The 14,549-nt window shown below is 45.5% G+C and overlaps 3 protein-coding genes across 8 annotated transcripts in view; all 3 read right to left on the minus strand.

The window, feature by feature from the left end:
• LOC128753403 (RNA binding protein fox-1 homolog 2-like) overlaps positions 1-2,331 on the minus strand; it is a 30,913-nt gene extending 28,582 nt beyond the window's left edge. For 2 of the 6 annotated variants that reach the window (XR_008413858.1, XM_053855085.1), the window contains exon 1: positions 1,375-2,314. Coding sequence is in view for 5 of the 6 variants with exons in the window: in XM_053855085.1 (XP_053711060.1) it covers positions 1,375-1,626 (252 nt within the window). In the remaining variant the exon portion in view is untranslated. Of the gene's footprint in view, positions 1-1,374 lie in introns of all 6 variants that reach the window. The other 4 variants (XM_053855084.1, XM_053855081.1, XM_053855082.1 and 1 more) reach the window with 4 other exon arrangements.
• Positions 2,332-3,466: 1,135 nt separating this feature from the next.
• On the minus strand, positions 3,467-5,834 carry LOC128754892 (zona pellucida sperm-binding protein 1-like). Its single transcript, XM_053857854.1, has 7 exons — positions 5,726-5,834; positions 5,557-5,654; positions 5,151-5,278; positions 4,289-4,469; positions 4,065-4,209; positions 3,789-3,865; positions 3,467-3,615 (listed from the first exon to the last, which is right to left on the minus strand). Exons 1-6 carry the CDS (start codon positions 5,765-5,767, stop codon positions 3,791-3,793), a joined length of 669 nt encoding a protein of 222 aa, XP_053713829.1. The 5' UTR covers positions 5,768-5,834; the 3' UTR covers positions 3,467-3,615; positions 3,789-3,790.
• Positions 5,835-5,850: 16 nt separating this feature from the next.
• Positions 5,851-12,099, minus strand: LOC128753301 (uncharacterized). Its single transcript, XM_053854876.1, has 13 exons — positions 11,739-12,099; positions 11,512-11,670; positions 11,308-11,426; positions 10,336-10,519; positions 9,882-9,994; positions 9,513-9,809; positions 8,358-8,531; positions 7,986-8,291; positions 7,685-7,748; positions 7,142-7,263; positions 6,735-6,951; positions 6,437-6,564; positions 5,851-5,898 (listed from the first exon to the last, which is right to left on the minus strand). The coding sequence occupies exons 1-13, from the start codon at positions 12,097-12,099 to the stop codon at positions 5,851-5,853; spliced, it is 2,292 nt and encodes a 763-aa protein (XP_053710851.1).
• Between the last annotated feature and the right edge of the window lie 2,450 nt (positions 12,100-14,549).

Genomic DNA, 14,549 nt, shown 5'->3' on the forward strand with positions numbered 1-14,549 from the left:
GCAACCAGCAGCAGCAGCAGCAGCGTGTGGAGGTCTACAGTACCGCCATGCTCTGTGGGAACACTCCAGAGTTGGCACTGAATAAACAGACCAAACACCAATAACAGAGTTCCAACAAATGTCAGGAATTAATCTAATTACTGGACGATCAGTGTTGGGTCGCTCAACATAAAAGATTGGGCCCTTAATCACGGAGCCCCCTTCTCCAGTACCCTCCCCCCCGACCACACTAGCAAACAGCTGACCACCAAATGTTGCCATCACTATATTGCCAATAGACTGGGGTGTTTCTGCACAACAAAGGTCGCGTTTGTTTACACCCCATCCTTCTGCTAGATCTGTGGATGTTCTGTAAACAAGCTGTGTTGTGTTGGATTTCATCTGCAACGTGACAAGCTAGTGGTCATAACAGTTGGCACTAATTAGTTCTGCTTGGATTTGAAATAAATGATGTGCAGCAACACATCAATAATACTACGTCTGCTGAGCAAGTATCTGTGCGTGGCTTCTGTGAAAAGATTTTAACCTGATTAAACAAGTATATAGTTTACAATTCATCCTTTGTGGCACCCAGCAGGGTTATTTGAATGCTTTTACGCATTCAAAAAGACAGAAAAATGCTCTGTCAAAAGCGCATTAATGTTTCATTTGGAGACATAAAAAATGATTTGAAGGAAATGAACATGCAGTGCTCCTGCCCAGGTAAACAAGAGGCACCATGCTCCACCACAGCATGTACAAGGGTGGCCCTATGAATACCAATTAGGAAGCATGTTATTTACAGCCTTGAAGCTTTTCTATTGAAGATAATATGGGCAGCGGAGAAAAGCAGTTGAAACTCATTTACATATTGCCATATAATGATCATCAAACCATTTCTGTTTGAACCTTTGAATATATTGTGGCAGTGACATTAAGATTGAAAGCACCATCTGTCGATATGAACTTTAAACACAGCTCTGGTGTGATCTTGTTTGGATGTCGACCTTTGAATGTTTGCTTCATAACTATTTGTCAAAGAAAAGAGTGGCTGTACAGTGTCGTGCTGAGTACACATGCAGTACATGAAGTGGAGTCCGTGAACGCAACACTCACTTATCATGTGATTGCTGGGAATTATTATCGTTTTCAAAAAAAACATGGGGCCTGCTTTGCTTAGTTTTACGGTGGAGACGGTTGGCGAGAAGTAATGTGTTCTCTTGGTTAGTCTGCGACCACGAGGTTTCAAATATATCTGCAACACGGAATTTCAGCCCAGCTCCACGTCCACACGGTGGAAAACGCTACTGCACAAAGACCGTTCCCACTTGCCCTGAGGGGATCAGAATCTGCTGGAGTGGCACATCTGCATTGCTCAAAAATGTTCTTCCTCACCTGGCCCACCTCGCCGATCCCGACTGCGCCGTCGATCCGGGGTCTCTTGCACTCCGCCCCGGCTGAGTCGACCAGCGCCGCCGCTGACTGTCCGTCGGGCTCCGGGTCTCCTCGCTTCATCCCCCGGACAACAGCTGGAGCGCCGCCCTGGCCTTGGTGCACCCCGGCCAGGGAGTCCAACTCTCTCTCCCGGTCCAGGAGTCCTCGGGACACGGGCAGCATGATGGAGGCGACGTCGGTCGACATTAACATTTAAACCCCTTCTTTTGTCCGCTCCCTCGAGCTAAACACGGTGTTAGCAGCGTGCGCGCTTCAGGTAACCAAAAACCCAGGAGCCTCTCGCGGTGCCCCCTTTCCGCTCTTACCGAGTTGAATAACAACAAATTGAGCAGCACTAAGACAATCCGAGTTAGGGAGCTGGCAGTGGGCTCGTTTACTGCATGGACGCCTCAGAGGCCTTCTCCGCTCCCGACCATAACAAACCAATTAAACAAACACCGATCACAACGATGGCGGCTCGGCACGGACCCTACTAGCGTACTACATCCATTTGGCTCCGCTTCTGAGCTGGCTTTGCGCGATACCATCCGACCGCAACCTCAAGACGTGAAGGGAGCCCTCGACATGTCTTCCAGCTCGCCCTTCTCCTCCTCCAGACTCGCCGCTCGAGAAGAGGTTGAGTCAGATCCGCATCAGGAGCCCCTCGGTGCCCCCATGTCCGCCCGCAGTTGTGTGTGTGGAGCTGCTCAGAGGCTTCCTTTTTCCCCCCTCTTCCTTCGTCTTTTTCCCGGTGTGTTCTTGTGGCGTGTGTTTCAGCAAGGAAACCGTCCTCCCCCTCCTACTCTCTCGCTGTAGTCATTCCCCTCCTCCTATCTTCCGCTCTCCCTTTGAACGCAGCCTGCAAATGCACGCAGTGTGCCGCAGTGCTCCAGCGCGCGCGTGTGTGTGTGTGTGTGTTGGAGCGGGGGTCTCGAGAGGACCATGTTCAAGCCGTGCACCCCATAACCTTCACAAGGATCGCCTTTATTTCGCCTTAATTCCCGTCTCAACATTCACTCGCGCGTGGCTCAGGAGGGCGCGGATCCCAGCTAGTAACTCCAACAGGATGGATCTTTCATTCCTGACTCATTACACAACAGCACACAGGCCAAGGTCTTGTCTCCATTCCGACTGTGCTCAGTGACTCATGCAGCATGGAGGAGACCCCATGCTCCCGGAACACCAGCGCTGCTAGGGCGATACCCAGTGGCCAAATGCGACAATGGCATTCTCACAAGGAAGAACTACTTCTTTCGCATGGACTACACTTAAAGTCATGAAGTTGCAGGAATACTATTAGAAAATCGACATTTAATTTGCGGGTTTTCCATTTGATGAATAAATGGGTGAAAAATTCCAAAACTCCTTATGATCAGGAATTTCAGAGCCTAAAAAAAACCCTGCTGAAACCATCATCACTTTAACCTCCAGAGTCCTTAGCATTAGAGTTTTGCAATTTAGGATCGGAATTACCTAAAAGGTCTTGGAAAAGTTTATGCTAAAAAGCTTGTTCTTGTTGTGGACAATTAATGCTGTTAATAAAAATCCTACCAAACCTAAAAGATGTGAGATTCCACGCCATATGAAGCTGGAGATATTGTACAAATTGTATGTACATTTGAAACACTCAAAATCGGAATAGAATTTTCTATCCCGCTCTGTTGCAGAGTTGCTGTTGACTCGTGTTTGTGCTAGTGTTCATTCCATGTCTATTCTTAATAAAATGGCTTTAATGTTGTATCACATTCAAAATAGTGCGAGCAGTGTCCCTAAATGTGGCTAATCATTTAAAAAAAAAAAAAGTACCATGGTACCACAAGGCACAAATGTAATCTCCACATATGTGGCCAGGGGGACCCTAGAGGTTAAAGGAACTACATATACAATAGCGATTGTTTTAGAAAGTTTGTATCTAATACATGACGGAGGGGGGGAAGCTTCCTCGCAGCAGACCCATCATGAACAAAAGGTCACTTTCTTAATGGAATGCTACTTCCTGTTGTGAAGCCTGGTGGCACAGGCGTGGAAACAGACACACACCCATTTTGGTTCCTTTTGATCTTTTATTAGCTGTAAAAATAATTTCGTTCTCCAGTCCTGAGATGAGAAGAACGTCGGTGGTGTGAGGAACACTTTTTAGGAGGTTTTCATTGTTACCCACTGGATCGTCATTTCCACCGTCCTCATGCCTCCCCAGTGTAACTGGAAAAAGCAAAACAGGAAATGGATCAGTCTCGATAAATAATTCAACCCTCATTACTTAGTCATTGTCCGTCTGTCAAACGAGACTGCAGCAACTTCTGGCTCCGTTTGCCTCAGTTAGGGGACTGAATCAATAAATTCTCTGGTGGAGAAAACTGTCACATGATCCTTACCGTCACCGACCAAAACATCCTTCCACGCAGGGGCCATCGCTGGGCGAGCAGATTTCCGTGGAGCACATGAAGTAGATCTGCAATTCAAGACACGTGTGGTACTCACCAACTGGCTGTAGAAATGTTTTACTTTACAGCTACCACACATTCAGATGACTTGACCAACTTTCTGATTATGCACTGAACCTCATGTTCCAATTCTTGAAATAATGAGATCAGAAAAATGTTTCTCAGGCCAAGAATTAAGGGCACAAGGCCCAACATGTGTCTCCTCACCTCCTCCTCTGGATCCTTAAACTCCCGATCAGGTAGGAACTGAAAGGTGGTCACGGTGAAGCGTCGGATTTGAGAGTGTGGAGGAGGTGGGCGGGGGTCCAGGAGCACCGACTGCTGGGCTGCAGGGTCTAAGGGGTTGGGACATCTTGGCAGCGAACACATGGATGCATTATTAAAAACAGTCTGCTGGATACTGAAGGGTTTGAGCGGATAACAGTACAGACCCGTTGTACAGCAGCACCCACACCGCTTTTCCAGAGCGAGGGTACGCCACACAGTAGTGCACCAGAAGGACCAGACTGGGATCTGGAGCGTTGAGCAGTCGCAGCTCCAAATAAAGGGGCTTCCCCAAAAGCATTTGCAAGGGCTGGTGGTACTGAGGGTGGTAGCTGCTGTACTCGGCATCTGACAACACACAGGCGTTAAAGAGACAGATGATACGCAACACTACAGTGGATCTAACAGAGTTACAGAACAGATGACTGCAGGGAATAACAGTCGCAATAAGACATATGAAATCAGTTTTCTTTTCAGGAGAATTGTTAGCACATGTACGAAATTCAATCATTGTATTAAACATCTGAAGCACATCATAGAAAACAATATTAAAAAGATTTAATACATGTAAACTTCAGAGAAATAAGAGAAAATAAAGTATAATTACACTGTGGGAAATAATTATTTCACATTACATTGTTTATTTTTGTATTTCAACCATTTTTCCCAGCTCCGGTCAAATTCTTTTCAAATTCCTTCTTTGATTTTCAACTTAAATGCGAGTTTCTCCGTAATTAAGTGTCTTTAATCGCTGACATCAATTAATATAAGAAATATTCCATTTCTCTCCTTGGTGGACAAACTTTCCACCCTTCATTTTTTTGCATTTATAAACACTACTGTGTAGAAAACATGTCAAAGGGAAAAGCTTGAAGAGGTTTTTGTTGTATCTCAACTCAATTCTGAGCCAACCGTAACCACGTGATGTCATTGCAGGCCACGTAAAAAGGCAGACCTCGGCTCTTGAGTTTGACACCTCCATTACACATCATTTGGGTGGTCTACATTAAAATGACAACCAAATATCACCTTTGGCAATCCTGAGCTGGACTCCAAACATGCCTTGGGTTTGAACTGCAGGACCCAGGGAAGGAGTTTTGACCAAGTAACTCACAGTCAGTGCACTGCCGGGTACATATCGGCATTCAACCAGCAACCTAACAAGAATACAGCAATAGATTTAAAGAGCCATATTACGTTTGGACCACAGTAAACAGTGCAGTAATGTACATAGCTTAAGAGGTGATGGACCCGTCTTGGAACATGTTAAGAAATTACAGCAAGTAATATACAGTTTGTTTTCAGCGCACACATACATGGTAATGTCACCTCCTTAACTATGCTGCCACTGTCCCACCCATGCTACACACAGTGAGTGCTGAACACCAGACTCACGGACCAAAAGGAGATCAGACGAGTCAAATGACCAAACTACCTGACAGGAGAGTCTCTCGTGATGGCGCCATAGTTGAGACTGATTGCATTAACTTTGTTGATGACCTCCAGCAAGTAGATCATCGTTTTCCCCACAACCTGAGGTGAACAGTGGTCAGCCAGGCGCTCGCATCCAAGACAGCATTGTGAATGGATTCAACGCTTCTCACCACTCTGCGTACGCCACAACCGTCCATGGGGATCTTAAACATGGCGTACTCGGATGTCACTACTTCTGGCGTACAAGTGAAGTTAGAAGCAGCAACAAGCAGAGCGGTTACGAGCGGGGGGTCAGTCAGTGTGGCGGGCACCGAGAAAACAAAATGCCGGTCCAGCGTGCATTCTGCATCAACACACAGGACAGCTTTAGTGGCATTTCAGAACGGAGTCAAGCACTATAGATTAATTGTAATAAACCATATGATGCAAAAAGTCCAACTGGATGTTTCCACATCAGACATGAAGGGGATCACACCGCATCACGAACGGATCAAGAAGCAACCATCTCCTTTCCGGCTCACCGTCCATGGGATAGTAACAAGCACGTGAAGTCTTGCTGAAGCAGCACCCCATGGCAAGACAAAGTGACTGGGATGGAAAACTGGGTCCACATTTGAGCTGCTTCTCACTCGGAAGGTCACATTCTAGACAACACAAATGAAAGATTTTAAAAATCCTCATCAAGATTGGGTGAACTCACAGCACAAACACTATACCTCTCCCAGCGCCTGACACTGATACTGGACAAGAAAACTGGGCCTCCTGAGCCCCCCCATCAGTCAAATATCCAACAGTGATGGAGTACATTTTACCCTAAAAAATGAATATGAAAAAGTTGTTAATTTTGGGGCAGTTTTTGGATAACCTGCATCAAAGCTTGCCTCCACATTCATGTGACAAGTGGACTGGAGTTGAAGACTCAAATGGATTTTGCCATCCTGTCCCTTGCTTGCAGAGTAGCCACAGTAATTCGAGGCATCTTTAAGGTTAATTTGATTTCCTTTGACATCTGAAAACACATCATAAGTCATTTCTGGGGACAGAACAGCAGGTCCTAGCATGATGAGTGACAAACTACATTGTCAATAACCAGTAGCAACATCTACCCATTTAGATATATACAAGAGCAACCTGACCGAACAAATTCTTCTCCAGCAAAGTTGAGCACCGAGCACCAACCTCTAACAGATATTCCAGACATGGGCCCAGGAGGGAGCTCCACAATCATCTCATGGGACATGCAGGAGACCTTAGGCTTTGGGACAATAAAGGGGGGAGTTGTAGGGGGACTGACAGATGGGGGAGTTGAAATGAGTGGGCAGTGAAGATCCAGGGACAGGTATTCCTCCGTGTAGACATTGAAAAATCTCACAGGTAAAGAAACAGTGTTTGAATTCTGAAAGAGAACAAGTCGAAAATTGAGTTTGATTCAGTGAAAAAGACTTCGTGACATTCCTACTGTGGTACGAATAAAGGAAGGAAGAAATGTTGTCCTTTCACTCAGGCGTTATAACTCCAGGATAGAGCAGCTCTGGTAAAATGTTATTTAAAACTAAAAAGATGAAGTGAATAAAGTTGAGTGTTACCTCTAAATAGCTGTGGCAAGCTGGCAATGGTGATTGAAAGCTCACACCTGCTCCTTGAGACATCTGGATCATGTACTGACAATGAGGGGCGACACTGGAAATGTACAGCCAGTTCTCCTTGTCTGTTACAAAACAAAATGACACATGCATTCAAATAGGTTACAGGAAAAATATGAACATAATTTCTGGTACATAGTGAGGCACACATAAATTCAGGTCCTTGAGAAAGCAAGTTGCATGTAGAACTCATTTTTAAAAAAGGGAATAAAAGTGAGACAATTTACTACAACTACTTGAGCACAGTTTTAGCAACTAGGCCTCGGAGTTGTGGGGAGCCAATCTGACAACCCTACGCTCACAATTTCAGATACGTCATGTAACAAACTAAGGGAAGAAACCCATAACACAACATGGAGAATACAATACAACCTGTAATCAATCTGCTGTGAAGCTGCAGCTGTTACTATATCACCCCAAGTGTCAGGTATGGGCTTCAGTCACATCACTGGAAATAGGACACGAAGGAATATTACCATCACTGACCTGTGACTTGGATTGAGTCCGGGTGGGCGAAAGGCAGAAATACCGAAATCTTGTCTGGCTGACACTTCAGATGCGGAGACAGAGGGGATACTTCAGGATCAGATGTTATTCTAGTCAGTTCCTCTCCGATCATTGGATATTCAGGATAATCCAGGCTCAATGGGTTATCAGGCACTGGCGGGATCTTAGGGATGGATGTCTTTGAAGGAAGAAATGGGATGGATGGTGCATGCTTTACGAACAGGTCCTCAGGAACGAATGGTACCTGTGGAAATGATGGCTGCTTTGGGACTGATGGCACCTGCGGCACCGATGGGGATTCAGGGAAGGATGGCACCAGAGGGTGCAATGGCAACTCGGGGAAGTATGGCACCTGTGGGATCGGCAGGTACTCAGGGAAGTACGGAACTTGAGGGGCCGACAGGTACTCTGGGAAGTATGGTAGCTGCGGAACTGAATGGTACCCAAAGAAGTATGGCACTTGCGGGACCACTGGGTACTGCGGAGCTGGCTGGTGCTCAGGGACAGATGTCACCTGCAACACTGATGGGTGCTCGGGCAAGGATGGCGACTGAGTAACTGGCTGTTGCTCTGGGACAGATGTTACCTGCGGAACCAATGGGGGCACGGATGGCTCCTGTGGGACCGGCTGTTGCACAGGGACAGATTCTACCTGCGTAACTGGCTGGTACCTAGGGGTGGAAGGCACCATTGGTGCTGATGTAGTCTCAGGAATGGATGGCACTTTTGAAGCCGACTGGTACTCTGGGATGGGTGGCACCTTTGGGGCCAACGGAGTCTCAGGGATGGACGGCACCTGTGAGACGGATGGGTACTCGGGAACTGGCTGGGACAATGGGAAAGACGGGCTCGCGTACTGTTCACCGTAAGGAAGACCATCTACAAGTTGATAGAAACAAACAGTTTGCGTTAAGCAATTTTGATGCTGAGGCACATGAGGAGTATGATACTGGGTATTTTGGTCAGGAAAGGGTGTGGGTACGGGGATGTACAATGGCATGTTTGTGTTATAAAGGCTTCCAGGATTAATGTTTTCAGGTTCCTTTGCCGATGGCTTTACAGGCAGCTCAAGAGAGGTTGGTGGTTTGATGTGTACTCCTGGTTCTTGCGGGTTTAAATGTAGATCATAAAGATTTTGAGCATTCAAGGAAGGTTTTAATTCAGTAACTGGTGGCTCTAAATCAATTTGTCCGTGTAAGGGTAACAGATAATAGGACGATGGGTTGGAAATGGGAGTTTGTGTCTCTTGGGCGACATTTAGTACATAAATGTAAGGTTCTTGTAAATCAACAGTTGGGGTTTCCGTAGCAGGATGTTTAGCTGGTGCTGGGGGCAAAAAGTAGGGTTCTTGTAAGTCAATCTGGGGATGATGTCCAAGTTCAGTAGGCACAGCAGGAGTCTGTACAACTGGGACAATAGGGGATTCTGCTGTCGGCTGTTTAGGGGCTGTTGACCCAAAAAAGTAAGGGTTTTGTAATTCAATCTGGGGGTGATGTCCAACTCCCGTTTGAGTGTGTACAGTAGGGAGAATAGAGGGTTCTGCAGCAGAAGGTGTAGATGAAGCTGGGGGTAATTCAGGGGCTGTTGGCCCAAAAAAGTAAGGTTGTTGTAATTCAATCTGGAGGTGATATCCAAGTTCTGCAGGCACAGCAGGAGTCTGTACAATTGAGACAATTGGGGATTCTGCACCCGGATGTTGAGATAGCACTGGAGGTAATTTAGCGGCTGTTGGCCCAAAAAAGTAAGGTTCCTGTAAGTCAATCTGGGGGTGATGTCCAAGTTCACTTGGTGCAGCAGGAGTCTGTACCACTGGGATAATAGGGGACTCTGCAGCAGGATGTTTAGATGGATCTATTGGCCTTTGAGTGACCGGTTGAGGCTGTGGTCCTGGAGGACTGACAACAATAGGCAATGGTGATGTGATGGGTTGTTGCTCATGAAGCAATATCTGGGGAAGTTGAGAATACTGAACTGGTTGGTATGGAGCTTGAGGGAGCTCGGGAGTGTGATGTGGTGGAAAATGAGGGGGATGCACAAGCCCAGGAGGCGCAGGACACAACAGGATGTATTCCTGCTGACTCACTAATTGGATATAAACTTCGTCCTGTGGAAAAAAAAAAAGTAATAAAATAGTTAACTTTTGTTTATACGCCATAGTTGATTCCAAAATACTTACTTTGACTGTTGCACAAGGAGCCACAAAGGGAATGAAAAATATAAAATCTTCAGGTTCAGAGTTTATACGGTAAGCACAGTCCGCAGACACAAATGGAACCCAGTCTCCGTTCACTATAACAAAAACAAAAATCATGATCAACAGAAAATAAGATCTGGAAAAAGATATTTATCCTAGGTGAGTCAGCTAGGACCCAGTATCCTCAACTATACACCATCTTGAAACATTACATCACACACATTCGAGCGAGTGTTCAAGTTCAGCGATTAAACCGTCAGAAATAAACACCCCGGACAAAAGCGCAAAATCTCCAAAACTGAAGAACTGAGAATAAAATAACCTACTACTATATCTACAATAGATCAACAGACAAAAAAAAAGTCTACAATTAGAATATTTATGCAGAACAATTGGCCACCTTAAAAAGAGATTTGATGACTTGGGAAATGCGTACCTATAACTCCCAGCAGCAGAATATCCTCTTCCTTCTCATATATCTGCACTGCCATCCCATATGGAGAGCAGAAAACCAAGGGAGCCATTGAAGATGGAGACGGTGCAGGCGTGGGCATCTCCATGGGGCAGGAGAGCTTCAGCGGGCTTCCAGACCAGAGCAAGGGCAAAACATAACTGCCATTCTGACGGGAGTAAATTATTTTTACATTCAAGTAAAAATGAGTGTTGAACCTCTGTACTCAGCGCTTTATTTAATCAAGTTCATCATCAATCTAAACTACTTTTCTTCTCCCTTCAGGGGTCGACACAGCGGACCATCCTCCTCCATCTCACCCTGTCCTCTGCTTCCTCTTCTCTCAGACCCAGAAACCTCAACCATCAATCTAAACTTCTATCAAGACAAAATAAAGTGAAGCTAACAAAATGTCTATATTTTTATAGATATATTATGTTATATATTTTATAGATGATATATTTCTACATTTTATTTTCTCTCAAGTTTACTGGCCCAGCCAAAATGCTTATTTACACCGGAAAAACAGCAAGTTGTTGCACATGTTTTGAATGAGAGGCCAAGTGACGTGTGATGCGCTAGCACTATCAAGTACGTCAGAGGTTCATGACGGTTCCTCATGTTGCTCCTCATGTCTGCAAACATTCATGTTCAGATACTCATCTATTACTCCTTCACGCACGCCCCTTTTTCCTTCCAACAGTCATGTGACTCCAAATGACTCCTTGCTCCTTCAAGACTGCAAAGATCTGAAGCTACTGAACACAACACCCAACATAACTCATATGACAAAAGGAAATGCATGAGAACTGAAACACTGTCCAGGGTGTATTCCTGCCTTTCACCCCGTATAATCACTGGGATAGGCTCCAGCAAGTGCTGGTTAACTGACAATGTATGCATGTATGTAAAGCACCATTCACCTGAGAGGGCAAACAAAGCGATGCTGGTACCTACCTCCTGTATAATGTAACATGCATCATATGCTGCCAGCACTTGAAGGTCCTCACTCAATGACTTCACAGAATAACCACAGTATGAAGGAAGGTGGAGCAGAGAGATGGGAGCGGCGCCCTCTGAGAAGTGGGTGGGAGACAAACAGGTATTTTGGAGAGCAAAACAGAGTTTCAGGGACACTTTTGAGAAGTTGGACAGCCTCACCTCTGTCCACAAACAAGTGTGCCAGCCCTTCTCCGGAGGCGGTGAAAAACATGACGTCATCGCTGCACAAAACCACGGGGGTGGTCGCCAACCAGTCCACCAAGGTTTGATCAGCCTCTGTGAACGGCCCTAAAACAGAACCCTGGATTCCTTTCACACCTACGGGAGGAGGGTCAAAGGTGAGATCTGTGCATGCACCTGACCCGCCTCTGTCGGCAGCCGCGCACCTGGAAAGTGTCTCTGAAAACGGACTTTAGTCGAGGGGGACCTCGCAGGTTGAGTGACGTTGCCAACGCTCCATAGAAACACGTCGTCAGCTTCCGTCGCGCGTCCAGACGTCCCGGTGCCAAGAAACTGAAGTTCGGAAAACCCGGTCAACTTGGGCCGATCCTTGCCCAGAGCCCGCGCTTCAGATTGGAGCCGACTGTCAGGCGCGGAGTCGCCATGCTCGACGTCGAGGTCGGAGGAGGTTGTGTCACCCGCCAGCTGCGGTAGCTCAAGAGAGACGCAGATCTGCACCAAGCAAGCGAGGAGAATCGAGGCTAGAAGATCGACTCGGTGGATGGCGCTTCCCTCGGCACGATACATCGCTGCTTTTCTGCTGACACGCGCACCGAGCACCTCTCGTTGATAGTTGATCACTTAAGGAGTTTCAGGTGCGAATAAGCACCCAAAGAAACCACGTCACCAACCAATCAAAGTGCATGATTTCTCCTGCGACGCAAATATGAAAACACAACTTCACCAGAAAACGAGATTAATAATAATAAAATAGGAAAAAAACGCAAAAATAACGGTGTAGAAATGAACTAAAATGAGTTTAAAATAATTGTTGAATGAATCGTCAATCTAATCTTCTATCAAAAATTCAAGATTTGTCTGTATTTTCTCTCAAATTTACAGGCTCAGCCAAAAATATTTACATATATTTCAGAGGAAAAAAGTTGTTTTCATGAACATCGGTTGGCACATTATCTTTTGAACGATTTGCTAAGTGATGTGTCACAGACGCATATGTCACGCCGTGCTGGCACTTTCCAAGTTCGACCTTTAAGTGCCCTTGTGTTGCTCCTCATGTCTGCAGAGATCTCATCTATTACTCCTTCACACACGCCCACTTTTCCTTTTGACAATCATGTTACTCCAAATGACTCCTTCAGGGATGCAAAGATCTCGAGCTTCTGAACACAACACCCAACATAACACGTATGACATGACAGAATCAGAGGCATCAGTGTCTAAACAAAGAAAAAAAAACATTACACACAGATATATATACACTGTTTGTAAAAGAGTTATAGAAATAAGTGGCAAAATTTTCAAGACCTTCTCTAAAATAATACTTAAAACCGGTAAGCAATGTAAATAATGCAGATATTTGTGGAAATCCATATCAACACAAGATCACACGGACGTTAATTCATTCATTTATTACCGTTGTCCATCCATTTTGTACGTTTCCTTCGGGATCAACCAAAAATAATAATCATCTTATCTACTTCTCTCAAGTAATGATCGGTTCAACCTCTGGGTCACCGGGCTCAGTTTGGGTCAGCTGTCAACACATGAAAGAATGGTCCAGGCAGAAGGAAAGGAAGTCATTTTGCTATCTGTCTTCATTCAGAGTCCAGGAGAATAAAGCAGCCATTGTAAGAGTGGATCACCTTTGTCCGTGAGTTCCTCCCTGGCTGACTTCAGTCACGGAGAAACAAGTCCAGACGCGCCACACACCGCTATAAATTTCCGCTACTAGTCTCCAGGAGCGCCATTTTGTCACCATGTGGAGGCATTTCTGGGCTCTCAGAAGGTTGATAAAAGACTAAAGAAGCTGGAGGAGCTAATGTTAATGTTGGCACAAAACGACTGATGGATGAAAGTGCAGGCTTAAAACTGAGGGTGAATGTTGAACTCCATCTTAAGAGTGCAGCAAATAGGGCAGAGTGAAAAACATTTTTCAAAGGAACCACATACACACGGATGGAAACAGTATATCTGGTAGCATCTAGTGGTCAGTTTGTGGATTACATCATAGCATCATATTTTCCAAAAATACTGCCTGTCTGGCAGCTAAACTAATGCAAACATCAAGAAAGTCAACACACATCAGAGCGCCATATATTCCTGTCACAGAAGTCTTTTCACTTGATAGGTGCCTTTCTTTCTTAAACAAGCGCTTATGTCTGCGTATTCTTAATGTCCAGGTTGGAAGGAGGCCGAGCCTGCCTTTGTTCGACCTATTCTTTTTTTTGTGCTTAACTCCTCCATTCAATGCTGCGTTCCAGTCATGTCAGAGGTGGGCAGTCGGAACTGGCGACAACGTCAAACCCAGTTCAGCGCATTTTTTTAAATGGAAATCAGAAAACAAGATAGTAATGTCCATAAAAGTCATTATCACACGTCATTATTGGCCCAGATATAAGCACCTTCCATATAAATATGTGCTCCGATTGCTACTTGAAAATGAAGTGGAAACACACTCTCTGACTTTGTGACTTGGAAATCCGACTTAGGGTACAGTAATTTCTGAGTTCCAACCACAACTGGAACTCACTGACAGTCTTTTCATGCAACTCACTCCTAGTGTCCTTCAGTAGAGTCATTATGTTAGTTTATTCACCTCCCAGTATAGAGGATGACATCCAGTCCTGCATGGTTACCAGCCTCATTCGCGGCTTGATGGTGCTGGCAAGACCAGTTCGTGGACTTCACTTTCTGTTTCCTCTCAGTTTAGCATGAACGCGACCCCATGCTCTGTGACAAGCAAACACAAATACGTTCGCACTGAATGATGAACTCATTCCATCGTTGCGCTCTCGGCAGCTGTGCAATGGAACTGAGATCAGAATCTTTTTGGACTAGTCCTCCTGGTCGCACAGCATTCTTGTTCAGCTTGGATGCTGACCGGTGTACTGGTTCCAAGGCTGGATTCCTTTTTGACACTGTCTAATGCGATGTTTTTAAACCAAGCAGGCCAACAGGGGGAGTCTTCGAGGTGCCCTCTGGTTTTGGTCTCCAAAATAAGGCTTGGAAAGACGAAT

Source organism: Synchiropus splendidus, chromosome 2 (genome assembly GCF_027744825.2).
Source record: "Synchiropus splendidus isolate RoL2022-P1 chromosome 2, RoL_Sspl_1.0, whole genome shotgun sequence".
Lineage (NCBI taxonomy): Eukaryota > Metazoa > Chordata > Actinopteri > Syngnathiformes > Callionymidae > Synchiropus > Synchiropus splendidus.